Consider the following 26,058-nt stretch of genomic DNA (forward strand, 5'->3'; position numbering starts at 1 on the left):
GAAGTCTAGGTTTGCGTCTCGGTCATGCCAGTTACTTGATGCGTGTACAACTTTTGTCTTGGGGTTTCATATCTTATATAAAAATGGGGCTAACAGTGCAACACCTCGCAGGTGAGGATTAACAGCGATAACAAGACGAGGTAAGCACACGAAGGCTAGTAGATAATTGGTCAATCGTTTGCACCTGGGAAGGGAACTGCCAAACTTTTTGGAGTTCCAACCACGCCTTCTTCAGCTGGTCTCCCACGCCTTTCACTGAGCATGCGCAGTGGGAGAGCTGGGTTTGTATCATCACCCCAAGGTAGGAAATGGAACGTGGAACTCAGGGGAATTTGAGAGGTGACGGGGCTGTACCTCGACCGGCTGCACGTCTATGGTTTTTCGCCGCCGGCTCCCAGCCACCGTCTCGTCGTCCTCATCCTTCTCCTCATCGCCGGGCTTAAGCTCGGCCGCGGTGGGGGCGGAAAAAACACTCTCCAAGCTACGGCGGTTCCTTTTGCGGACCGACACCCGCCGGCGGATGCGGGAACAACCTTCATCCATGGCAGGGGCTGGGGGCCCTGCCCGAACGTCGTTCCGCGTGACCCAGCCGCCAAACCCCAGTGAAGGGGTGAGCGCAGCAACACGGGGAACGTAGCAACAGGCGGAAACTGCGCTCGCCACCCCATCCACCTTTGGGAAGGATCACAAACCAATTGTAGGGGCTTTAGGACCGGAAGCGGAGGTACAGACGTAGGAGCCCGCCCTCTCTACGTCCAATCGTAAGTGTCCCAGCTTGCGGCGCTGCAAGAAGGAGAGGGGGAGAACGGGAAGGTACTGCGCAGGTGCATAGAAGCCCCCACCTGCTCTTTCCTTGGATTCCCAGCGTTCGCCTTCGGAACCTTTGAACCAAGTACTTGGGCCAACAGGGGAAGCATACCGGAAGTGCCTTGTCCAGACGATTTGGAAAAAAGAAAGGAAGAGGAGGAGCAACGAACCATGGAAGCTATGGTAGCCCTTTACAATGGGCTAGGAAGGAGAACGTTAACGCACTTCGTAACGGCTGCTGTCAGCCTCACAGATTCTGGGACTCATGCAGGTAAAGTCTCCATATCCTAGGCTCCTTTATAGCATTGCAGCCGTTTGGCTTAGCCCTAATTAGGTCGGTGGAGTCGTCACTGTTAGCTAAAGGACGCCGATGTCTAGGCAGTTTTCTCCAAGGTAAATGGGAATCTGTAATGGCCCGTGACTAGAATTTTAAAACTGAACAGGGCGTGAAATATAGCCCAGTACTTTTTTTAAAAAAACGTACGAGGAGAGTGATGGGGTAATTCTTAAAAAGAGGCAGGGACTTGCCCAAGATCTTCGGGTAGACTTGGTAAAGGAGGAGCATTTTCAGTCACCTAGCAGCAAATTCCAGATGTCTGAGGGCCCAGATCTGGGCGAAATTGTGACATGCGCCCTGGAATCTATCATTTCTGCACTTTTATCTACTTTGTGCTTATCTGTAAAGAATCTTTTCCTTTTCCCTTTGGTATGACAATGCCTTTCAGTTTGCATTAAAATCTGTCTCTACCCATGGAGAGAAGGGAATATAAATTTCCGGAACAGGTGGGAGGTTGTATGGGTGGGGATATATATGCCCTTTTCCCAAAGCCCCAGAAAGCACATTTATCCTAAGTCTAACTCTGCCTCAGATGTGAAGACTTTTAACCTTCATTTAACCTTGTTAGTATAATGAATATAAAACCTTTCTTTTCTGTTATGTCCTTTAATTCATCTTGCCTCCACAGAAGCAAAATCTTTCCTTAGCTGCTCAGCTAACAAAAATAGTTCGTTGCTGTTTCTGTTTAATTGCAGTGCTGTGGAGAAGAAGTTGTTCACAATATAGACAGGTAACCAGCAATGAGGACCTGGTAAGAATTTTTCTTACTTTTAATAAGGCATTTGCAAATATGACCAAGTTCTTATGTCTGCTATTTGAATAGAGTTCAGCTGAAGGACAAAAACAATTAGGATGATAATCATTAGTCTGAGTTGGAAAATTATAATTTATTGAGTAGTTACTTAAATAAACTTTGAAGAGAATCCCTAGATTCCTAGCAAGAAGCATGGCTTCTGTAACACCAAATTTTGCTTCCTAGATATGTGCTTTGGGAATTTAAAAAGGTAGTTTTGGTGCATGCAGTAATTGCAGAAAACCTAACAAAGGGATTGTACCAAGTTTACATATACCTTGGCTCTCTTCCTCATTTCAAATTCAATTCTGTCTTCCTCCTATTCATCACTTTGGCTGGGTGGCGGCTGCTTTAATAAATGTGGGCAAATTTAAAGTTTTATACCAGGACATTAAGTACAGACTCTTCTAAACTGTAGATGTATTTTTATGGGTTTCAAGTACTATCATTGGACTTGGGCAGTATAGGTTTTCTTGCTACATGCAAAGGTAATTTGACACTAATCAGACCATATAAAGTACTTTGCACAGTGCAGAGAAGGAACACAGTCATTACAGGTAAGCTGAATGTAAATTGGATTAAGAACATTTGAGGAGTTGTAAAAAAACCAGAAGAACCCCTCTAGTCCCTCTGAGCATCCATCTCAGTCATCTAATTCACACCATAGTCAAGAGAGTAAAGGAAATTACTAGAGCTCCTCTTTAGGTCATTAAACCCACTAAGACTAATGAAAGCTATGGACTCTCCCAGAAAAAGGCACACAGTCCCATTTATTTGAAATTTTGCATACAACTACAGCAGTTCAGGGACTTCATAGCCATTTCTACATTAAGAAGCTGTATACCGGAGACACCAAAACTGATTTCACGAGGGAGGCCTTGTGATAGAAGCATTAGAGGCAGTAGCGAACAAAGAAAAACGAAAAAGGCTGACACAAACTTACAAAACAGTCTGGGGCCATAAAACTGTAGTCAAAGAACCTGATAGTATTACACTAAGCCTTGTCTTTTTAAATTTTAATTTATTTATTATTTTTGGCTGCGTTGGCTTTTTTGTTGCTGTTGCGCACAGGCTTTCTCTAGTTGGCTGCAAGCGGGGTCTACTTTTTGTTGCGGTGTGCGGGCTTCTCATTGCGGTGGCTTCTCTTGTTGTGGAGCACAGGCTCTAGGCACGTGGGCTTCAGTGGTTTTGGCACATGGGCTCAGTAGTTGTGGCTCGCAGGCTCTAGAGCACAGGCTCAGTGGTTGTGGCGCATGGACTTAGTTGCTCCGCGGCATGTAGGATCTTTCCTGGAGCAGGGCTCAAACCCGTGTCCCCTGCATTGGCAGGCGGATTCTTAACCTCTGCACCGCCAGGGAAGTCCTGCATTGTCTTTTTACAAGAAAAATAGCGATAAAACATCTAGAGAAATATGGGGATGGATTTAGGATTTATAATTTAAGAATTGCATATGGTATCTGTTGTGCTTAATTTTTTCTTGATTTAAATCTGAGAATTTTTAGTCACCTACAGTCTGGACAAAGCATTTGAGGAGAGAATCATTTATCGAAGATTTGAATTTTTTCCCCCCTCCCATAAGCCCTTTTTTCTCCAAAGATTGTATTTTATCCCAGAATCCTCCTCCATGACTTAATTCCTGCTTAGCCAAACTTAAACAAGACACTTGCACAAAATGTTTGAGTACACTGAAACCTTTAAAATGGTGACTCTTTTTCTAAAATACTCTATTTTTCCTTTACAAGCCTAGCTGTTGTATTCTCTTTCACAGTAAGAAAGTTATAACTAATCCCTTGGAGAGATTTAAATGTGGTAATCTAAGATTTTAAGTTTTTTCGATTCAAAGTTAACACAAACTATATTACCATATTTTTTTCCTTTATCCTAGCCTGTTCCAATGGAAAATCCTTATAAGGAGCCTCTGAAAAAATGTATCTTGTGTGGAAAACGTGTAGATTATAAGAATGTACAGGTGAGATCTGGTTTGACTTCACTATGATACTTGACTTTGGGATTTTGGCTCCTTTATTAATACAATAGAGAAGCAAGTCAGTTTTTATAATAGGCTTTGTGTAGGGTGACTGTTTTAGCAACTTCATAATTTCAGATCGCATTATACTTCTGCGTATCGATACAAGGCATTTCTGTTTTATTCAATTAAGAGCCCCTTGGCTGTCTCATTTACTGTTAATTCAGCTTAGCATTCCTCTTTTTTCTTTGCCCAAAATGTCTTTACAGTAGCTCGCTGTGGCAGTGATTCTCAGTTGGTGGAGTTCAGTAGTTTGGGAAAAGCTCCTCTGGTGAAGTTGATCTCTGTACCTCACCACCAATATCGCTATTTCAAATTAATTTTATCTGTTGTCGAGCACTCAGCAAATTAAAAGTGGCAAGTTTAGGGGAGAGAATGGTGCTGGAGCTAAGTATACTGACAGTAGTATAAAGTGATAGCTGCCTTGGTGGGAGAAAACCCAAGGAATTTTAAAATGCAACGTATTAGAATTATGCATAGTGCCTAGAATGATGCCTGGTACACAGAAAGTGCTACAGAATTTAAATTAGTAAAACATAAATAACAGCAAATGGCCTGATGTACCTGTGCATCTTGAAGACCTCATTGTAGTCTGATATTATGTGATAGCCTATCATGATAGATGAAATGTTTTGTACCTTGTTATAAAAGCAACAGTATTTGAGAAAAGTTATCTGTGGAAAAGTCAAGAAAACAGCTTTAGCATTGAAAGAATATGCTCATTAATCTGTTGTACAGACTTTTTGACACACTGGATAAGAGATGTCAACTTTAGTGATTACTTTAGTTATTTAAAAAGATGACCTATTAATAGAATGAACATAATTCAGTGTTTTTATTCATATTTTTGAAGTTTGCCTGAAACGTATTAATAAACCTTTACGTAACTTGAAGGTGTGGCGTAAGGTTTTTTTTAAAATTTACCATTCAAGATTGAATAACAAGTGTATTAATGTAAATTTTTTTCCTTTTCAAATATATCTCAAAACAGCTTTTATCCCAGTTTATTTCTCCATTTACTGGATGCATTTATGGAAGGCACATAACAGGTATTTTGTTTTCTATGTATTATAGCAACTTAAATGTAGATAAGACTTATATAAAGCTACTTGTTATTTAAGGAAACTGGCAGATTTTCAAATAGTGCTACAAATTACTGTGACAGCAGATACTATGGGTAGTTTGAGAAAGCCTCTTCTTAGGCCAAAGAATAATTATTTTTTTGCATGTCTTCTTTTTTTTTTTTTGGTGGTACGCAGACCTCTCACTGTTGTGGCCTCTCCCGTTGCGGAGCACAGGCTCCGGATGCGCAGGCTCAGCGGCCATGGCTCACGGGCCCAGCCGCTCTGCAGCATGTGGGATCTTCCCGGACCGGGGCACGAACCCGTGTCCCCTGCATCGGCAGGCGGATTCTCAACCACTGCGCCACCAGGGAAGCCCTGCATGTCTTCTTATACTCAGTTAACTATAGGCTGACAACATGTAGAAAACTTGGGCTTAAAAAAATTGCTTTGCTGTTTGGGAGTATACTATAATCACCCCCAGGCTATTATTTAAACCAGGGGCCTATTGCCTATAGGCCAAATCGGATCTGCCACTTGTTTTTGTAAATAGCTTAGTTTCCATAGTGTCTGAACTACAACAGCAGAATTGAGTAATTATGACAGAGACTGTATGGCCCACAAAGCCTAAGATAGTTACTATATGGCTCTTTACAGGTTTTCCAATCCTTCCATGACATAGACAATTACTATGCATTTTGATTACTGGCATTTTTTTACGAGTAAGAAAGCAATTTCTTTTATAGGTCTTTGTGGGAAGAAACAAAAAGAAATCACAAAAGCAATTAAGAGAGCTCAAGTAATGGGTAAGAGCATTTGAAAAACTGAATTATGCTAACCAAAATTTTGCTCATTATCTTTTGTGAAGAACTTTCATTATCTCTTTACAGGGTTTATGCCAGTTACATACAAGGATCCTGCATATCTCAAAGACCCTAAAGTTTGTAACATCAAATACAGGGAGTAAATTCTATAAAGTTATCATCAATAAATTTATTTTACAGTTGTGTGATGGTAATACTGGCTCAAACTGTAAGATTTAATAACCTTTGAGTAGAGAACTGATAGGCTAAATCTTATCAAACTATAAAGTATTATGTTTTTGATTCTTAATAATTTGAAATTATATGAGGAAAAAATGTTTCAGGAGTGAAGTTTCCTCTCCGTATCAGAATGTTCATTAAGTAAATCAGATTATTTAAAACGTAAATACTTGTTACATTTTACATATGTATGAATTTTAAAAAGGTACTATGGGATTTTCACTTATATCTGGCCCCCAAATAGCTCATACAGCATACCACTGATAATGAGATGTTAAACATGGAATGGATGACTTGTATTGGAATTTTAGTTTAGGCCCAGATTCTGTGTTGTAAATAGTATCGTAGGGATATGAGTGCGGGAAAGTGGAATGCTTATATAATGTACAAATCCCACATGATAGGGTGTGGATTTGAAATTGCTAAGGAAGATTTTCTAACAAGTAAATAATTATGCCTGGCTAGGACTATGGGTCTTCCCTCTGTAGAGATGTTACGTGGGGATGAACAGTGGTGCTGTCACAGGACCTAACATTTACTCCTGGACTAGTCTATCATGAACTGGTAGTGTCCTGTAAATAAACCAATCCATAGGCAATCTGTTGTATCATCTTCTCTTACTCCAGTGATACAAACTGGTTGCTAAAATATGGAGATTAACTGCGAAAAAAATGTCCTACAAGGATTCTTTTCCTCCTTTTCATTGAGTACCCTGAAAGTTGGGACATCAAACTTAGTTATTTTAAAATTAGGATTCAGACTGAACCCCATTTCCTCTCCTGCCCTGTGCTTCTTATGTAACTAGTAAAGCAATCCCAACAGCAACTCATTATTTGCACAAATCATCCCTGGTATTATGTGGGCTTCATAAACACCCCATGGTAACTAATGCATGTTAACACACAGATAAAAGATGACAGTTTTTGATACTAGCTCTGAATTTGCTCTATCATTTAGGAAATAAGTGATAGAAGAGCAGTGGTCAACATGTGGGTTCAGCATTTCACCCAGTGAGTAAAGCATGAAGGCTTCATGTGATGTGTATGCTTCATGGGAAATTCTGTTATGGAAAGGACAAATAGAAAAAACAAACAGTAAAAGCTCTCTTAACCAACCTCCACTTAAGCAACTCACTGGATTAAACAGGGGCTTTACATCCTCCTTAAAAATCACATGGAAGCCCATGACTCTTAACCTGTTGAGTTCTACATTACCAAGAGTCAGCTATTTTGTTCCCAGACCTTATCAGTTGTATTTTTGTAGTGATGAATATGAGCATTAAGAAGAAAGTTACAGTTGCAGTGAAAACCAAGTAAATGCTCTGAGAAGACTTGATAAAGATAACTAGCTTTTAAAAAAAAATAGTTGTCAAATTAGGTGTGGTTAGGACAAATAAGATTGGGAATGGAAAATGGAAAAACGTAGTAGCATTTTGTACTTAGGTTGCTTTGTAAATTTCTTTAAAGAAACTAAAATTGGGGATTATATAGGGTAAGTAATGGGTTTGATTTACATAGGAACTCCAATACATTTGTTAAAAAGTTCCTGGCCCTACAACACAAGTTTGACGAATGTACACTTCTGCTTTATGTTAAAGTGAAATCTCTGATAGACACCTTATTTATGTATCATCTGAGTCCCACTTAACTGGGCTTTTTGCCTAACTAACCAACTGCTGATCCCAAACATATTGCATTACCAGGCTTTGTTCTGTACTCAAATTCTGAACTGACTTAATTTAAAGTACTTTATAAAATAAATGGACTAGAACTTACCTAATGTGTTACTGCAAAGAGCTGAACACAGTAAAAACAATAGGCATGTTTGGCTTTACCCTTCATCTGATGAAAAATCTCCTTTCGGCCTAAAAGAATCAAAAGGTAGGAGACTGTGGATATTCACCAGAACCGTTCATTTTCTCAATCTCTTCATCTGTTTCTGGGCTGCTCACTGTGGATGCCTTTTCTTGGTTACTACTATCAGTATCTGTTTTAGATGGTTGGTTCTGTATCTCTAACAGCCGTGACTTCTTGAATTGCCATCCACCAGCTGTACCTGAAGCTTTACGCTTAATCATTTGCAGTGCACTACCAGCTGAACTAGCTTCAGGAATGTCAGTATATTCCACCATTAGGGTCAGGTTGTCTGCCACATTGAGATGGTGGTTGGTATTACAACTACTTTTAGAAATATGTCTATTTTTCAAGGAGATAACACATGAATGAAGAAATTCACAATCGGGAAAAAAGGTCTGTAAAGCTTGACAAAGAAAAATGTTCTCCTGAGGGTCTTTCTGGACATTCTTCTCTCCTAAAGAAACAAACAAATGTTTCAACATACAGTATTTATACTACAAAGCTTTTATAGTTATCTATTTGTTAGTAAAGTCAGAGACTTTAAAGAATCATCAAATTTTCTAAAGTAAGAGAAATGATAATCCCAAATTTATATGCCATAATATCCTCAGAGAAAATTAAAGTTGTTATATTTTTTAACATCAAGGTAGTATAGCTATAGTAGTACCATGTTCTTTGTTCAGTGGGATTTAAGAGTATTAATGAAAGTTATTTTTAATTCTAAGGTGAACAAATTGATCAGTTAGTGCAACCAGCTCATCCATAATTCCAATCAGTGAGAATTTTGCTTCAAAGCACAGAGAGTAGTGATATGTGAACTTTTTACTTACGTGTTGCTTCAATCTGTGCTTGCTTTCTTTTTTTAATTTCTCGTTTTAATCTGTTTACATCCTTTAGTAGTTTCTCTACTGCTCTCTCACTGTGTTCTACTTTATTGCATATACTCTGGAAAATAAAGTAATTTAAGAGCATAGATAAAGTTCCAAATTGTATACTACAATCTAGGTTCACAAATAATATAAAATTCTTCATGGTATATAACATCAAATATTTTCCTTTATAAAAGTTTTATTTTATTTTGCTATTTTCTGGAGGAACTCACCAACAGGCATTTGTATGGTGCTTCATAGGTTACAAAATGCATTCCAGATATATTAACTTCCTATTTATACAAAGTTTTATCATTCAAGTTATTTCCTAGATAATACCCAGAAATAAAAACCAAAAATATTTAACTGCTTCAAAACAAAAAATACTGAACTATTTTGAGATGCATACTTATTGCAAACATTTAAGAAACTGCCAATAACAAAGTGACTTTCACTATTACAAAACTACTGAAGATTTTAATTCCTGTAAAACTACTTTTGAAAAGCAGAATGGCCTTATGTGTCATCAGTTTTTAAGTATTAATACCCTTCGAGTCAGTGATTTCATTTTGGGAATATATCTTGAATCAGTAACAAAAATTTATATAAGATGATGTTTCTTAGAATAGCGTCAAATCAAGAGTAACTAATTTCCAATTATAGTGTAATGGGTTGTTAAGAGCCAGTTTTAGTGGCTACTTCATGGCACGTCTGCCCAGCCTATTTCTCATGAACTTGTTCATCCTGCCATAAGAGTTCACCAGTAACCCTTTCACCAACTTTCACCCTAGCTGACCCAAGCAGAGATAATTACAATAGCCAATTGGCAAATCCTAATCTCTTGAATAGAAGAGATTAAATGCAGAAGCTATATAGGTTAGCTCTTTGGTCAGCCAGTGGGTAAATAAACAGCAAGATCTGTAGATACTATGAAGGAAACCAACAGGCAGACACAAAGGGAGAGAGTTAGTTTTTCTGTTTGTTTTTTGGTCACTCTGTGTGGCTTGTGGGATCTCAGTTCCCTGACCAGGGATTGAACCCTGGCCACGGCAGTGAAAGTGCCGAATCCTAACCACTAGACCAGCAGGGAGCTCCCAGGAGAGAAAGTTCTGATGGCATTCAAGCTCCTGGTTCCAATTCCTTCCTAGAGCTCAGTGGCCTTCTGCCCATAGTTCCTCTCACATACCTCTACATTCCCTAATTTAGCCCAAGTTGGTATTTTTTTTTTTAAGTTTATTTTTGGCTGCGTTGGGTCTTCATTACTGCATGCAGGCTTTCTCTAGTTGCGGTAAGCAGGGACTACTCTTCGTTGTGGTGTGCGAGCTTCTCATTGCGGTGGCTTCTCTTGTTGCGGAGCACGGGCTCTAGGCACGCAGGCTTCAGTAGTTGTGACACGCAGGCTAACTAGTTGTAGCTCTCAGGCTCTAGAGCGCAGGCTCAGTAGTTGTACACAGGCTTATCTGCTCTGCGGCATGTGGGATCTTCCTGAACCAGGACTCGAACCCATGTCCCCTGCACTGGCAGTCAGATTCTTAACCACTGTGCCACCAGGAAAGTCCCCAAGTTGGTACTTTACACATTAGAGTTCTAATATACTGCTCTAAGAAATATACTGCTATTACAAAGAACTAAAATACGGAAAATGTTTAATGGTACATCAAATAAAAATCATGACACAAATTTCTATGTCCCCATCACTGTCAACAATGTAAAAGCATGTATACATTAGGGGGAAAGTGGAGAAAATCGCAAAGTGCCAAGAGTTAAGTTATAATGGTAGGATTCTGGATGTTTTCCTATTATCTAAAATTCCTGTATTATATTAAAAAACAATGTGCAGTATTATCAGTGTGTAAAATGTATTAACCCCATTTCTCTTAGTGTGCTATATTGGTGAGTATGGTGGCCATGGAATATACTACTCAGATCTCCATTTTCAGGAAGCAGAGTTGACTGACAGTTCCAGGTGCCATCTTTTTGGGTCCACTACTGTGCTTGTGCTTAGGTCATGCTTCCCCTAGGTTGCTCTTAGCCACCAACTGAGCACAGTGGGGATATCAGTATAAGTCTATTCCTGTAGGATGCCTTTGCTCAAATTTCAGGCCTTGCAGTCTAAAGCTCTTCCTACCCAATCATTCTCCTTTCCCTGTCTCCTTCCTCAGGTGTCAATCTTACATTGCAAGTCTCCCTGCCACTCTTACTTCCTCCCCTAAAGGGACCTGAATGGACACAATGAGGTAGAACTTAGTACTGTGGTAGACTTTTTTGTTCCCAAATATTTGCTCTATTTTTAATCCTGTAAAAGGGTTAGATATCCCTGCCTATTGGCATGACATCCTCTGGCCAATGAAATGTGAATGGAAGTGACAGGCCAGCTCTGAGCAGAAGTTCTAAGAGCTGTTGTGAATTTCCACCAGCTTTCTTGCTCTTTTCCCTTTGTCATGAGAAGAGCATGTCCCACAGATGGGCTGGATCCTAGAATGAACATGACTTTTAGAACAGAAGCAGAGCTGAAGCCAAGATATAATGTGAGTGAGACAAAACTTTTGTTTTTGTAGCCCCCCAACATGGAGGCCTTTGTTATTAAAGCTAAACTAATACAAAAATTTATGTCTAATCAACTGTCAGGTTATCCCTAAACATATATTCAGTGAGCAATGTGATATGAACTCTATAGGTGATCTTTAAATGTTTTTTTAACTTACCTTTAACTCCTCTTGTAAAGAAACATACAGTTCATTTATCTTATGTACCTCCTTTAAAGATCCATCTTCTTTAAAAAATTCAGAGCTGTAAAATATTACCATTTCCTCAGGCAAATGTACAGAACTCATTTTAATGATACAATGAAAAATTTATTCATAGTTGAGGAACAATAGATGATTCTTTTTACTGGCCTTGTAGGGACCATAATTTTGTCAACCTACTTATTTACAGAATAAGTAAAACCAACCAGAAAACCTAGTTATCTATCTTCACCTCAGCAAACTTTTTAGCCTCCTAAGTACTATTTCCAGGACTCAAAAAAGAGGTTAAGTGAAAGCAGATAAAGAGTGAAGGGGGGGGCGGTTCTTTCTTGGCAATAGGATCAGTCAATTATTTTACTGAGTTTAAGTCATCATTGATTATTTTATATACCACGAAGAAAAAAGAAAATTCTAAGGCATGTTTTGTAAAAATCCCAATTTGAGATAAATGTAAGACTATGTCTTAGTATCAATGAAATGTGGTATTCAGTTTCTACAAGACACTGTTAAGCACTGTGGGAACACAAAAATAAATAAGATTTAGTCTATTATTCTCATAAACTTAACATTTAGTAAGTATCCTGTAGTACCAGTGTTGTTATTTCTGACATTAATTATTCCCTTATTGCCCACAAAGAAGTTATAGCTCAGCAGTCTACAGTGTAAGTCTTGGCTAAAGCCTCATTTTTTGTCTTTATTTCATATCCAGTCTAATTTCTTGCCTTTAATCTGAACTGCTGCCTTAGAAAATTATTATTTTGAGGCTAGCTCCTTACTCTTAGAATAAATATGTTAAAATATGTAGGCTATACAACAATGCCCCTCTCTTTTGTATTTTATAAATGGACAGGTGCTAGAAGGAAATACTGAGAAATTAAAAGTCTGGTTTACTTGAGTAATGTGGTCATTAGTTTTCCTTTCATTTTTATTGTGTAATGAAAAAAATTAACTTCAAAAAATGAATAGGCATTAAGTTTAGTGGGGAAGCAGTTGAGGAATCTCACCTGTGTGTTTTTACTGCTCGACTAAAACCAGTGGACATGCAGGAATCAGATACAGTTTTATAACCCAGTTGTTCAGACATGCCCAAATTGGCCACCACTAAAGGTATCCTATGAAAAAGTCTGAAGAAATAAAATTTTTTAAAATAAATATAAAATAAAGTGAAAGATTAGCATCTACTTATTAGTATATAGACTGCCTTTCCCCTACAAGATTAAAAAACAAAACCCCATTCCTTTTTTTTTTTTTTTTTTTTTTTTTTTCTCTTTATAAAAAGATCGCCTCGGGCTCACCAAGACTTACTATCGTTCAAATTTTAATCTCTCTCACTCCTATACCACTTAACCCCATTCCTTAATACTTATCCATGACAGAATTTACTGACTTGAGGCAAATAGCTTTTAAAAACTGTGCATAGTGTAAGATAACTGTGAAAAAATACTTTAATGGTTATTTTAACTGATCACCACATGTAAAAATAAAGGCAGTATTGTTGCGATTCATCCTATCTTACGTGAATGATAAAACTACTCTTCCTTGGTACTACTCTTTTAACTTCATTCTCATACTCCATGAAAATGTTGTCTGTATAACCTGCGGGGAGTCCTATTAACTCATTTTGGTGGATCATCAAGAACCACCCTGCTTGCTGGCAGAGGTTAGAGAAAAACTGCTCAGGTATGCAGGCTTCAGTTCTACCTTATATTCCTTAGCAACCAATACCTAAAGCATGCATATTTTTTCCACCTTATGGTAAATAAGAGCAAATCCTCAGTGCCAGAAACACAAGTCATCATTCCATACTAGGCTTCTAATTTCCTTATCTGACCTTCATTTTCCCATATAAAGAACCGATGGTAAGAAAGGCCAAAAAGGGTTATTGTGACAATCTAATGCAACAATATATGAAAATGGTTGGTAAGCCATAAAAAGCCAAAAAGCCAAAAAAATGTACTCAATAAAAATATTGAGTACATTTTTCTGTTAGCTGAGAACAGCCAGTGACTGGCGAACATTTACCCTTTCTGAGGTTTATATAAGGCATGCTCCAGCCGATGAGTAGAGCAGCTTTCTGTTATTATACTTGGTGTTAATAACAGAAAAACAAGTTCCTGGCTTGAAAGATGCTGCTGTAAGTTTTTGTGAAGCAGTCTCTCTCTGAATGTCATGATCTGGTCTGAATGACGTCGGAATTTATACCAACCAACCACATCCTGAAAGAAAATATAGAAAAACATCAGGTGTATACCTTAATGTTTACAGTTATTATGTATCTTACTGTCATAATCAAGCAGTAAAACTGGCAACCTTAAAAACGGTTTTCTTGGGACTTCCCTGGTGGCGCAGTGGTTGGGAATCTGCCTGCCAATGCAGGGGATGGGTTCGAGCCCTGGTCCGGGAAGATCCCACATGCTGCAGAGCAGCTAAGCTCGTGCGCCACAACTACTGAGCCTGCGCTCTGGAGCCCAGGAGCCACAACTACTGAGCCCACGTGCCACAAATACTGAAGCCCACGCACCTAGAGCCCATGCTTCTCAACAAGAGAAGACATTGCAATAAGAAGCCCGTGTACTGGGCTTCCCTGGTGGCGCAGTGGTTGAGAGTCCGCCTGCCGATGCAGGGGACACGGGTTCGTGCCCCGGTCCGGGAAGATCCCACGTGCCGCGGAGCGACTGGGCCCGTGAGCCATGGCCGCTGAGCCTGCGCGTCCGGAGCCTGTGCTCCGCAACGGGAGAGGCCACGACAGTGAGAGGCCCGCGTACCACAAAAAAAAAAAAAAAAAAAAAAAAAGAATACACTCTACCTTTTATAAAGCATGCAAACTGACTTGGAGTTAAATTACTTTCCATTCAGTTGCCAGGCTACAATTTTATTCAATATAGATTAAAGAAAATAAATTTTTAACTTCCTCTAGTTTCTCTTAATGGCATTTACTGTCTTAACATTTTCACCCTTAGTCAAAATTTAAATGAAAACACCAATGAAAACTAGTTAACTTCCTGTATGGATACTTAGTTTGCTAAGTAAGTAAAATGAACCCAATAGCTTTTAATTGAAATTTATATGGGAATGTTATCACCTACCCCACAGAGTTGGTTCCAAGATTAAGATCATATTAAAGGGTTTTGTAAACTATAATATGCTAAACAAATGTGTTAGTATTACTTATTTATCTTTGGCTGCACTGGGTCTTCATTGCTGTGCGTGGGCTTTCTCTAGTTGGTGTGAGCGGGGGCTACTCTTCATTAGGGTGCACAGGCTTCTCATTGCAGTGGCTTCTCTTGTTGCGGAGCACGGGCTCTAGGCATGCGGGCTTCAGTAGTTGCAGCACATGGGCTCAGTAGTTGTGGCTCGGGGGCTCTAGAGCGCAGGCTCAGTAGTTGTGGCGCACGGGCTTAGTTGCCCCGCGGCACGTGGGATCTTCCCGGACCAGGGCTCGAACCCGTGTCCCTTGCATTGGCAGGCAGATTCTTAACCACTGCACTACCAGGGAAGTCCCTCAAAAAGTTTTAAGCGGAAAAAAGTGCCAAGAAAAAATGTATTTGAAAAAAAAAATCTGTCTTGATCGTTCAAGTTTTAACTGAACACCAAGTGGGCTACAGAGGATCCAAATTAGGTGCTGTATAGGAAATCATCCCTGCACTAGGAAAAATAGTAACTTGTAGCTAAGTAAAAGAACAGCAATGGATTAAGTCCTAGAGTATGTGCTACTGGGAAGGGGTATGGTTAGAATGTAAAAGAGGATGAGATCAATGTAAATCAGAATAGTCGAGGATGAGAAAAAGATGAAGATTTTTAATGACTAGCTTTGCTTTCAGGGAAACCCCTTTGAATTTCTGGGAAGAACAAGCCTTTCCTCACCTTTACATAGGACATTGTGAAGACAAATGCTGCTTAAAAGTTCTGTCAAGTATTACATGTTTTTACAAGCTGAAAATAATACATATAATACAAAAAAAAAGAAAGGTAAATCAGGGAATACCTTTTTGACACTTGATAATATTTTCTTCAGTGCTTGCTCATTTACTTCACCAGAAGAATTATAAAAGCTGTAAAAGCCAAAATTAAAGGCATTTCAAATAAGCTAAAGATATGATTTTATTAGCACTTTTAATTGTAGTTACTCCTAGCCCAACTACCCAACCAAAATCCATATACTTACTTGCCTGTTAGATGAAGTTCTAAATTAAATAGAGAAAGTTCTCAAATTAACAGACTTAAAGTGGTAGAAATATGCGGTCCATAAGCAATGAAAAAAGGAAAAGGAGTGGAGGAACTTTAAAGGATAAGTTTGCGTACCACATGTTTTTTTTAACCTAAAACAAAACAAACTCTCCATTAAATACAGGTATTTGTAAGTTCACATAGCTAGTTCACAATTTACTCATTAAAACTTTTTTTGTACAATGATACAAAAGAATAATGTGAGTAATGAAGTAGCACAATAACAAAGACAATTTATTCATTGCTAATTCCAAAAGCTATTCTTTTCTTTTATAAATTTATTTATTTATGATTTTATTTATTTACTGTTTCTGGCTGTGCTGAGTCTTCATTGCTGCACGCGGTCTTTCTCTAGTTGCGGCGATTGGGGGCTACTCTTCATTGCGGTGCGCAGACTTCTCATTGCGGTGGCTTCTCTTGTTGTGGAGCATGGGCTCTAGGCGTGCGGGCTTCAGTAGTTGTGGCATGTGGGCTCAGTAGTTGTGGCTCCTGGGCTCCAGAGCACAGGCTCAGTAGTTGTGGCGCACGGGCTTAGCTGCTCCATGGCCTGTGGGATCTTACCGGACCAGGGCTCGAACCCGTGCCCCCTGCACTGGCAGGGGGATTCTCAACCACTGCGCCACCAGGTAAACCCTCCAAAAGCTATTCTTAAATTAAGAGAAGTGCTTTAGGAGTTGGTTGTTTTTTGTTTTGGGGGGCTACTGGGGAGTGGAGGATAGGTATTGGTTTAGTTTAGTGACCTCTGTTCTGTAGTTGGAATGTCAAAGATTTAGGGAGAATTGAAAAATAATTCAAAAGATTCTAAAAGATTCTAAAGCATTTACTTTCAGCTTTCTTTCCCCTCCAGGGATTGCAAATAATATTCTCCTCTTTTTAACATTCATCAAGATCAACAATATTCTTTTCTATGATGAAATATCTATTATACAAAATCTTTGACAAATACTATTCATTGTAATAGGTTTTTACTGGTAATTCTAATCTACACACTGAAAAAATTTAGTTACATAAAACTGGAAAAAACATATCCTAATAGGCAATATATTTTTTCTTTTTAACTTACAAAGTGTTCCACCTACCGAAGGGGGATAATTCAGCTCATCAAACAGATCCTTCCAACTTACCTATTTATTCCAACATGAAAAATCTAAATACAAGAGTTTATTCCTGTGTTTCTCTAGGATGGTCCACTCCTGAGCTCCTCAAACTGGGACATAATGCAATACACCAGGGTGTATAAAACAACAGGATAAAAGTGTACATCTTCTGTGCAAGCATTGATTTTTATGTGCAGCTTCTGGGAAGGGGGGCAGTTCTGGGTTTTTTTTGTAGAAACAGATATACTGTACAGTGGAATTCAGTTAAACTGTGCAATTTTTTCAGAGTGACTTTAAGTTTTAGGCTTCAATGGGCTGTTTTCCAGATTCCCCCTAGATTTCTGAGATAAGGGTAACAGTGTATTTCAGTGGAAAACTTTGCAAACAATGTATCAGAACAGGATTGACAAACTTTTTCTATAAAGGGCCAGATAGTAAATATCTTAGGCTTTGCTGGACAGTCTCTGTTACATATTCCTCCACTGTTCTTTTTTTTTTTTTTTAACTCTTAGAAAATATATTAACTATTCATAGAGGTCCATATAAAAACAGGCCATGGGGCTGTACTCTGCCACCCTCTGTATCAGAAACAGAAAACTGGTTATTAAAGTTTATCCAGCTCATACTCCATGGAGTATGGTATCAGAAGACTTTGTTTTTAACATGTTCTATCTATCATTTAAAACAGTTGCCCCCAAACTTTTTGGTGCCAGGGACAGGTTTCGTGGAAGACGACGGTTTTTCCATGGATGGGGGTGGGGAGTGATGGTTCAGGTGGTAATGCGAGCGATGGGGAGCGACAGATGGAGTTCTGTTCACTCACCCGCCGCTCACCAGAACCAGTCCGGGGCCCAGTAGTTGGGGACCCCTGATTTAAAACCAGAAAGAAACAGCACAGTATGCTGTTGGATTAGAGCTCAAGAAATCTGGATTCTTCTAGTTTTGCCCTACCACTAACCAGTTCTTCCCCCCATCCCCTAGTTTTGTAAAGCTAAAAGGCTGAGGGACTTCCCTAGTGGTGCAGTGGTTAAGAATCCACCTGCCAGTGCAGGGGACACAGGTTCGATCCCTGGTCCGGGAAGATCCCACATGCCGCGAAGCAACTAAGCCCATGCACCACAACTACTGAGCCTGTGCTCTAGAGCCCGCAAGCCACAACTACTGAGCCTTGAGCCACAACTACTGAAGCCCACACGCCCTAGAGGCAGCTCACCACAACTACTGAGCCCATGTGCCATAACTACTGAAGCACGCGTACCTACAGCCCATGCTCCGCAACAAGAGAAGCTGCCGCAGTGAGAAGCCCATGCACTACAATGAAGAGTAGCCCCCGCTCGCTATAACTAGAGAAAGCCCATGTGCAGCAACAAAGACCCAATGCAGCCAATAAATATATAAATAAATACATAAATAAATAAAAGTCCTAGGTATGGGTTTCTCATCACTGGATCAGATGGCTTCCTTGGCTCTAAGACTCTATTAAGTTGGTCTAATTATTTAAGGTAGTTGCCAGAAGGTACTGAATCACCTTTTTTACTTTTTACTTTCCCTTTTGAATCCATTGCTGACCCAGAGTCCCTCAAGAAAGTACTTTCTATGAGTCTCCAGCAAGAATCCCTCATTCAACAGATATTTTTTATACGTTTTGTCTATTAGGCAGTATAGGAGCTGTGCCCCTTTCTGGTACAGCAGTTTAAGACCACACTAAGCCTTCTGTCACACCTACCAATGGTGTTTCTCACCTTAATACTATGTTCCATGGCAACTCCTACACAACCTTAGAAATGGTACATACAGTGTAACTGTAAGACAGTAATGCTGATTTTTCATGTATGGTTTATATAAATCATAAAGCTATTTCACCAAAACTACACCATGTTGTTTATGGTTACAGTTGTTTGCTTTATGAAACATCATTGATTTATGTACTTTTCTATGTAAATACCTCAATAAAAAGTTTTTAACAATATCATAGCCTATCAGGGCTAAGAGTACCACTATCTGTAGGACTATGAGTACAAGTTTCCACCTTGGAAAAGTAATAGGGAGTAGGTTAGATAAAGAACCTAACCAGTTAATAGACAAAAGGTAACATTAAAAAATATAAGTGAAGAAACAGATGATAAAATAAACTGGAATAAAAAGAAAAAAGGGCTGCTGTTGATGTATGAGAACGTGTTGCTGAGTTTATAATATGCGATGAGGTGACTGGGTGGGAGAAGGAAAAGCAATCCTCATGGTAAACTGGTACCTGGGAGAGGCAGTGAAGACCAGCTAAAGGAAGCAGATAAATACAGAGAAAGAACTATTAGGGTTGAAATGAACAGGTGACTTTTCAGGTACTTTAAAAAAGTCTTTTCATTTTAATCTGTACCACCAGGTATAACTAAGATACTTTGTTAGTTTCAAAAATTCACTTGCGGAGAATAATTTTCACAATGTGTCATTTACTTGCTCTTACTACTCACCTAAAAAGCTGATAGCATGGAATGTATTTCTGAATGTCTAGAAAAAAAGAATTTTTAGTTATGATTACATTAAGCATCATTTGAATAACATATTGAGCACTTCATGCCAGGATGTACTTTACCATTATCTCGTTTATTCCTCACAACAAAACCTATGAGACAGATGTTATCACTCCTTCCACTTTAAAGATGAGGTAACAGGCAGAGAGATTAAGTGGCTCACCCAAGCCAGTGGTGGAGCCAAAATTCAAACCCAGAGCCTCACTCATAACTACTGATAGAAAGCTATACTCCTTCTAAATAGGTTTAGTAATGGCCACACAAAAGATTAAGTCACAGTTGCTATAGTCACTGAGTTCTGAAATGGTTATGCTGTAATTTTACCCAACTGATAAAAAACAGCTGCTAAAGGAATTATCTTTTGTTATGCCAACTGGTTCTTTCATAAAGGATATGTCAATGTTAATTGTAGACTAAAGAAAAAAAGTCCAACATCTCTGAAGAGGTGAGTTTTATTCTCCTGTCAATAGAAATAACACATCTAAATACATCTAACTTCTGGTTGCTGCAGGTGCTGTGCAAACAGATTAAATTCTATCACAAGACATCATTACAAATCATGAAAGTATCAAGATGAATATGATGTTTCCTCTATCATCCCAAACTTTCAGATCCCTCAAGATTCAGTAGGGAACAGTGAAAGGAGTGAGACATTCACATATGATCCCACAGAAAGTCATCAAGACAATACAAATTCTTCTAGGCATCCCATCTTTATGTGTCCCTGTGTCAACAATCAAATTTTCTCAGATAGCATTTACAGGATCACTGTAGCAGTAATCACCTATTTCAGATAATTCCTGTGACTATGATGTTCTCTTCCTTGGCGAGATCCTACCCAGAGTACTAGCAATTTCATTTGTCACCTAAATCAAAGACATCAGTTTGATTATGGAGAATTTGTGAATCTTCATGTAGGTGAGGAAACCCAATATCAAACTGCTGTTTGAAGAATCTATTCAAGTAAACATCTGAAGGATGCAGACATCTTTGCATCTTTGTACATGCAAAGGCCATCTTTAAGGAGAAAACTACATGAAGTCACCATTTCAATAACTTGATATGTATAAAAAGTTATTGACATTATACTATTATATATATATATACACTATTATAAAAGTAATTCAGGCTATTAAAAAAATTGGAAAAGTTATCATCCTCTTCAGATATTTTTCTTCTAGCAAATATATGTTACCCTCAGATAAATCCCTCTGAACAGAAACAGTCTTTAACTGATAACCGGCCAAACATAATCTGGTGTAGATAAGGCACAGTATAATAAAATGATGAAAATCTCATTAACCAAAGCAATGTAGTAATTTGTAGATCTTGCCACCTGTTTTAAAGTAATCCAACATTTTAAAATAATTTAAGTAAATACTTGAGTGCAACTACAGCACTTGCCAGATACCTTGAAGCTTAGCACTGCTCCTAGCACAGTGGAGTTGCTCGATAAATGGTTGCTTATTTAAACTCCTAAAATATGTCAGATACTTTGGGCAGCACACCAATTACAATTAGGAAAAAAAGACTTCCTAGGGGCTTGTTTTTAAAGCTCATGTGTGAGCAGAAAGAAAAACATTAAGAAAATAAGGGGCTTCCCTGGTGGCGCAGTGGTTGGGAGTCCGCCTGCCGATGCGGGGGACGCGGGTTCGTGCCCCGGTCTGGGAGGATCCCACATGCCGCGGAGCGGCTGGGCCCGTGAGCCACGGCCGCTGAGCCTGCGCGTCTGGAGCCTGTGCTCCACAAAGGGAGAGGCCACAACAGTGAGAGGCCCGCGTACCGCAAAAAAAAAAAAAAAAAAAAGGTCTCCCCAAAAGTCAAACACTTAACCTCATTTGTAATTTAAAAATGCAAATTAGAAAGGGGGAGGGGCAAGATGGGGCAGGGGATTAAAAGGTAAATACTATACATAAAATAAATAAGCTACAAGGATATATTGTACAGCACAGGGAATATAGTCAATATTTTATAACTTTAAATGAAGTATAATCTATAAAAATATTGAATCGCTATGGTGTATACTTGAAACTAATATAATACTGTAAATCAACTATACTTCAAAAAAAAGAAATGCAAATTAATTTTTTTTTTTTTTCACTTATCAAGTTGGCAAAGATTAAAAGATTTGATAATACCTAATGGTGATAAGGGTAGGGGGACCCTGGCACTTTCACATATTGTAGAAGAGTCTAAGATGACATGACTCTTCTAGAAGGTAATGGCCTACCTCTAGGAATTTTGCTTTCAGATATACTCAAAGGCACAAAGATATATGCACCATAAAATGTGCATTGTTACATTGGTTTTTTTTTTTTTTTTTTTTTTTTTTTGTGGTACGCAGGCCTCTCCCGTTACCGAGCACAGGCTCCAGACGCGCAGGCTCAGCGGCCATGGCTCACGGGACTAGCCGCTCCGCGGCATGTGGGATCCTCCCGGACCCGGGCACGAACCCGCGTCCCCTGCATCGTCAGGCGGACTCTCAACCACTGCGCCACCAGGGAAGCCCCTACATTGTTTTGTATTAATAAAAAAATAAAAAGTCATCCATAGCTGGTTAAGTACGTTATGGTACATTCATACAATGGGAATAGGAAGACATCAGAAAGAATGACAAACTATACACATTCATATTACTCTGCATTAATGATATCTTGGAGATATTTATCCATGTATATAGTATGATCCCACTTATGAATATAAAAATACACATACATTTATATGTGTGTATTATATGTAGTATTAATGAGTGAAAAAATACTCATGAAACCAAGTCATTGCCACAGAGGTGACTTTAATGAGTGAGTTTAAATTTATATGTTTACTTTATACATATATAATAAATTTGCATATATACTTCCATTTTTACCTTTTTAAAGTAGCAAACAAATAGTACAGTATGAGTATAAACTGATATAATCTTTCTGGAAAGCAATTTGCTAATACAGATCAAGAACCTTAAAAATGTTCATACCCTTTGACACTGTAACACCATTTCCAGAAATCTACCTATAATAGCTGTAGAATATTTATGTACCAAGATGTTCCCTGTAGTATAATTTATGATAATGAAAAACTGGAAACTCTGATTATAATTTATTTATTTAAAGGACAACTAAAATCACATACAGTCATAAGAGTAAGACCATAGAGAACAGAATGCAGTTATAAGAAATAATATTTAGAGGATTATGTACTATGAGAAAACCATCATGACACCAAATATTTTATAAAGTATACCACCAATTTTGTTTAAAAAAATATATATATATGCTTAGAAAAAAAGTGCATATGTTAGAGAATCAGAAAACTCCCTCTGTATTTTAAAGCTCCATTTCCCTTTTTTTCTGAAAGAACAGCTGCCACCAGCTGCAGTTGCTTCCCCACCCACTTCTCAAACCCTCTGCAGTCTACGGCTTTTTCCCCGTTACACTTCTGAAATTATGTAAGGTTTCCAGTTATTTAACCACCGAGTTTTTTCAGTTCTCATCTTCCAACTTTTCTGCAGCATTTAAAATTTCTGTTGAACCTGTTTTATCTTTTTTCTTGGTCTTGCTTATTGGTTCTTTCTTTTGCTGGATCGTCTTTCTGCCACTCACATATACACACGAGCTATTTCATCCTTCTTTCCCCACAGTAATCTTAATCTGCTTCCTATGTCTCATATTGTTTCTTGCTTTAGACTAGGGCATAGCCATAACTTTAACTGAGAAATGAATGCAACATATTCCTTTAAAGTTTGATTTCTGGGACTTCCCTGGTGGTGCAGTGGTTAAGAATCCATCTGCCAATGCAGGGGACATCGGTTTGAGCCTTGGTCCGGGAAGATCCCACATGCCACAGAGCAACTAAGCCCACGTGCCACAACTACTGAAGCCGGCGCGCCTAGAGCCCGTGCTCCACAACAAGAGAAGCCACCGCAATGAGAGGCCCATGCACACCAACGAAGAGTAACCCTCGCTGGCTGCAACTGGAGAAAGCCCGCATGTAGCCACGAAGACCCAATGCAGCCAAAACCAAATAAATAAATAAATAAAATAAAAAATTTGATTTTAAAAATTCATACCTATTTCTGGTGTTTTTGTTTGTTTGTTTGTTTTAGTTTTTGGCCGCACCACGCGGCATGTGGGATCCTTAGTTCCCCGACCAGGGATGGAACCCTCACCCCCTGCAGTGGAAGCTCAGTCTTAACCGCTGGACCACCAGGGAAGTCCTGATATCTATTTCTTAATAATTTAAAAAGTAACTTATACTGACCCCTTTCAGCATAAACTATCAAAATAGAAGACACAGAAATAAGTGACTCACCAATTGTATAAATAACTTCAACATCATCCATATGAGAATCAGTTATGCTGTTCTTCGCTTCACCTTTCACTTCCCCAAGGAGAAAACCTTCCTATGAGGATAAAAATAAGCAATATATGGAATACACTGATAGAATTACCAATTTCAGTCACTTAACTAACCAGTATTTCCCAAGAATTTTACAACACATACAAGCGTGTGTTACCAGCTGGAGCACACACAAAAGAAAGACTAGGTGCATTCCAGTTTACCTGGGCAACATAACCAGGTTAAAAAACACGAGTAGAAGAGATTGTAAATACCACTGTGACTTTAGCACTCTTGGAATTATAAAAGGTTTAAAGGCAGAAATGAGAACACGATGTTCAAGGAACAAGGAGTAGAGCAGTTAGCCTGAGAATATAAGCCTCCCATCTGTAAGGAAATCTTAGGCTTCTATGAACAGCACCAATAATGGACCATCTTGAATGACTGGCCAAGGAGTCTGGATTAATGGCACATGCTTCTGGGAGTCAGTGGAGGCTTCTGAGCTATGAAATGACACAGGACGGGCTTTTAGATTAAGAATGTGCACAATATCAAAGACCTGTAATTCAATATTAGAGTCTGCTGTATAAAAGAGGAGCTGTGAGCCCTGCTTCTTTTTAGAATGCAGGCATTTTGCCACAATAGTAGTGATGTCTTTGAGCTTCACAGAATTCACTTGGCACATTTAGAAACCCAATGAGCTTGACAATGAATTTTGTATCGTCTTTATAACTTCTTTAGTTAAAAATGCTTTAAAAATGTTTTTTTTTTTTCATTAAAAGAACACAAAAGCAACGTTTCCACAATGTGAGTCTTTGCTGGAATCAAAGAGGAACAATCCAGAACTCTACTCTCTAGCGTTCTATACAAACCTCTGGAAAAGAGACAATGCAAGTACAGCTCTCCATCAAACCACCTTTTAAGGACTTCAGGAAAAAGATCTAAGGGACACAGTCCTCTCTAACACTACGGTACTTTGCAAGTGCTAATCCTTCAAGCTACAGAGGACTTACAGTCCCACTCTGGTTATGTTTACACCAAGGTATTCCAAAGTAATTTCTAAAGCCACACACATTTTAAATCATCATATATTTGCTCTTTGCTAGGTGTTAATCTACAAGCGTATTTAAAATTGCATACATGAAAGATAGCAATTCCAACCTTATTGGGACTGTGCCAAAAAACTATTTTGGATAAGGCAAGCCTTTATTATAAAATGAAGGGCACAAAATTTAGCAGAAATCACTAGGTTTTGTTCAGTATGATATTCTCTAAACCGTATCACCGAGTTACTAAGCACTTACTCTAGGACACTAATTCTCAGACTCAAAGTTTTACAGTGTTTTTTAATTTCATAAAAATGAAAGTTTTTAAAAATAGGTACTGTATTTTTTTAAAAAAACTACTTCACTACTTAACTTCACTAGAGGTTTTGAACCTAGGCAAAAGTGTGAAATAAGCATTTAAATATCTAATATTTCAGGATAAACTTAAATGTTTAAATTACAACCGAAAGCATCCGACCAGGAACTAGCTCAGACCTTACAACTTAATAAATTTGATACCAATGCAAACAAAAGTCAGCTATCCAATATACAAAATTAATTTTCTTCATCTACTAAGATTCCCCCCAAAATAGCCACTGGATGCATCATTTCTCATTCCTTTCCAAGCCGTCCATTTCAACAAACGTGCACAGTAGCTACTCTGCAGGGGAAAACTGAGTTCTCTGCGAAAACAACTGTCGGTAGTTAGGAGAAAGTTAACCGGCAACCTTCCCAGCGAGCTGTAGCGGGAGAACGCCATGTGAACCTTCTTCTAATTCCTTCACAACCAAGATGAACCAGAAAAGGGGGACTACTGAAAGAGAGAAATGCGGGCGTGCGGGACACTCTGGGAGGGGCGCGGAAATAAACACTGGTTGCGAGAGGGAGGGCTAACCCTGTTAAAGGTTCATTGCCCGGAGGCACCTCCGGGGCCGCCCCAGAGCTGGAGGAGGCAACCCCGACTGCACAGAGCCGGCGCGGTGGCGTCGGGAGCCCGCGGGAGGGACCCGGGCAGCGGCGTCCGGGACGGCGCCCGCGCGCGCAAGCGCGCGCCGGTCCTTTTCCGAGGTGACGCCAGATCCCGCCCCAGTCCTCGGCTCACCGTGTCCGAGTCGGTGTTGAGGTGCTGGAAGGCAAGCGCGCCCAGCACAAAGCCAGAGAGCACTGCCGACGTGCTCTCGCCCTCCATGCTGCCGCCGCCCTGCTAGAGCTGACAGGGCTCGGGCGGGCAGCACCAGGCCGGGTCCTCGGCGGCGTGGCGGCGAGGCGGGGCCGAGCGAGGAGGT

The 26,058-nt window shown here is 39.3% G+C and overlaps 3 protein-coding genes and 1 pseudogene across 13 annotated transcripts in view; 2 read left to right on the forward strand and 2 right to left on the reverse strand.

Annotated features, from left to right (window-relative positions):
• Positions 1-676, reverse strand: part of HELQ (helicase, POLQ like) — a 55,391-nt gene extending 54,715 nt beyond the window's left edge. For 4 of the 5 annotated variants that reach the window (XM_059066971.2, XM_067035962.1, XM_067035963.1 and 1 more), the window contains exon 1: positions 355-676. In XM_059066971.2, the coding sequence (XP_058922954.1) occupies positions 355-543 (189 nt within the window). In that variant the 5' untranslated portion in view covers positions 544-676. The remainder of the gene's footprint in view (positions 1-354) is intronic. The other variant, XM_059066970.2, reaches the window with a different exon arrangement.
• On the forward strand, positions 268-6,042 carry MRPS18C (mitochondrial ribosomal protein S18C). 2 transcript variants are annotated; one of them, XM_059066998.2, is made up of 6 exons: positions 268-1,078; positions 1,840-1,895; positions 3,823-3,906; positions 4,955-5,012; positions 5,771-5,830; positions 5,915-6,042. In XM_059066998.2, the coding sequence occupies exons 1-6, from the start codon at positions 979-981 to the stop codon at positions 5,989-5,991; spliced, it is 435 nt and encodes a 144-aa protein (XP_058922981.1). In that variant the 5' UTR covers positions 268-978; the 3' UTR covers positions 5,992-6,042. The 2 variants fall into 2 exon arrangements, with proteins under 2 accessions (XP_058922981.1, XP_066892070.1); XM_067035969.1 differs by lacking the exons at positions 4,955-5,012; positions 5,915-6,042 and having other exon boundaries at positions 291-1,078; positions 5,771-5,827.
• ABRAXAS1 (abraxas 1, BRCA1 A complex subunit) lies at positions 2,684-26,058 on the reverse strand. 6 transcript variants are annotated; one of them, XR_010841041.1, is made up of 10 exons: positions 25,875-26,055; positions 23,700-23,790; positions 19,332-19,368; positions 15,525-15,591; positions 13,562-13,755; positions 12,544-12,663; positions 11,498-11,582; positions 8,754-8,868; positions 7,843-8,377; positions 2,684-3,308 (listed from the first exon to the last, which is right to left on the reverse strand). XR_010841041.1 is itself a non-coding variant. In XM_059066991.2 (9 exons), exons 1-9 carry the CDS (start codon positions 25,959-25,961, stop codon positions 7,941-7,943), a joined length of 1,233 nt encoding a protein of 410 aa, XP_058922974.1. In that variant the 5' UTR covers positions 25,962-26,058; the 3' UTR covers positions 7,801-7,940. The 6 variants fall into 6 exon arrangements, 4 of the variants coding, with proteins under 4 accessions (XP_058922974.1, XP_066892067.1, XP_066892068.1 ...); XM_059066991.2 differs by lacking the exon at positions 2,684-3,308 and having other exon boundaries at positions 7,801-8,377; positions 25,875-26,058; XM_067035966.1 differs by lacking the exon at positions 2,684-3,308 and having other exon boundaries at positions 7,801-8,377; positions 19,332-19,851.
• LOC131758668 (E3 ubiquitin-protein ligase RNF138 pseudogene) lies at positions 19,895-20,366 on the forward strand (annotated as a pseudogene).

The sequence above is a fragment of the Kogia breviceps genome, chromosome 6 (genome assembly GCF_026419965.1).
Source record: "Kogia breviceps isolate mKogBre1 chromosome 6, mKogBre1 haplotype 1, whole genome shotgun sequence".
NCBI classification, from domain to species: domain Eukaryota; kingdom Metazoa; phylum Chordata; class Mammalia; order Artiodactyla; family Physeteridae; genus Kogia; species Kogia breviceps.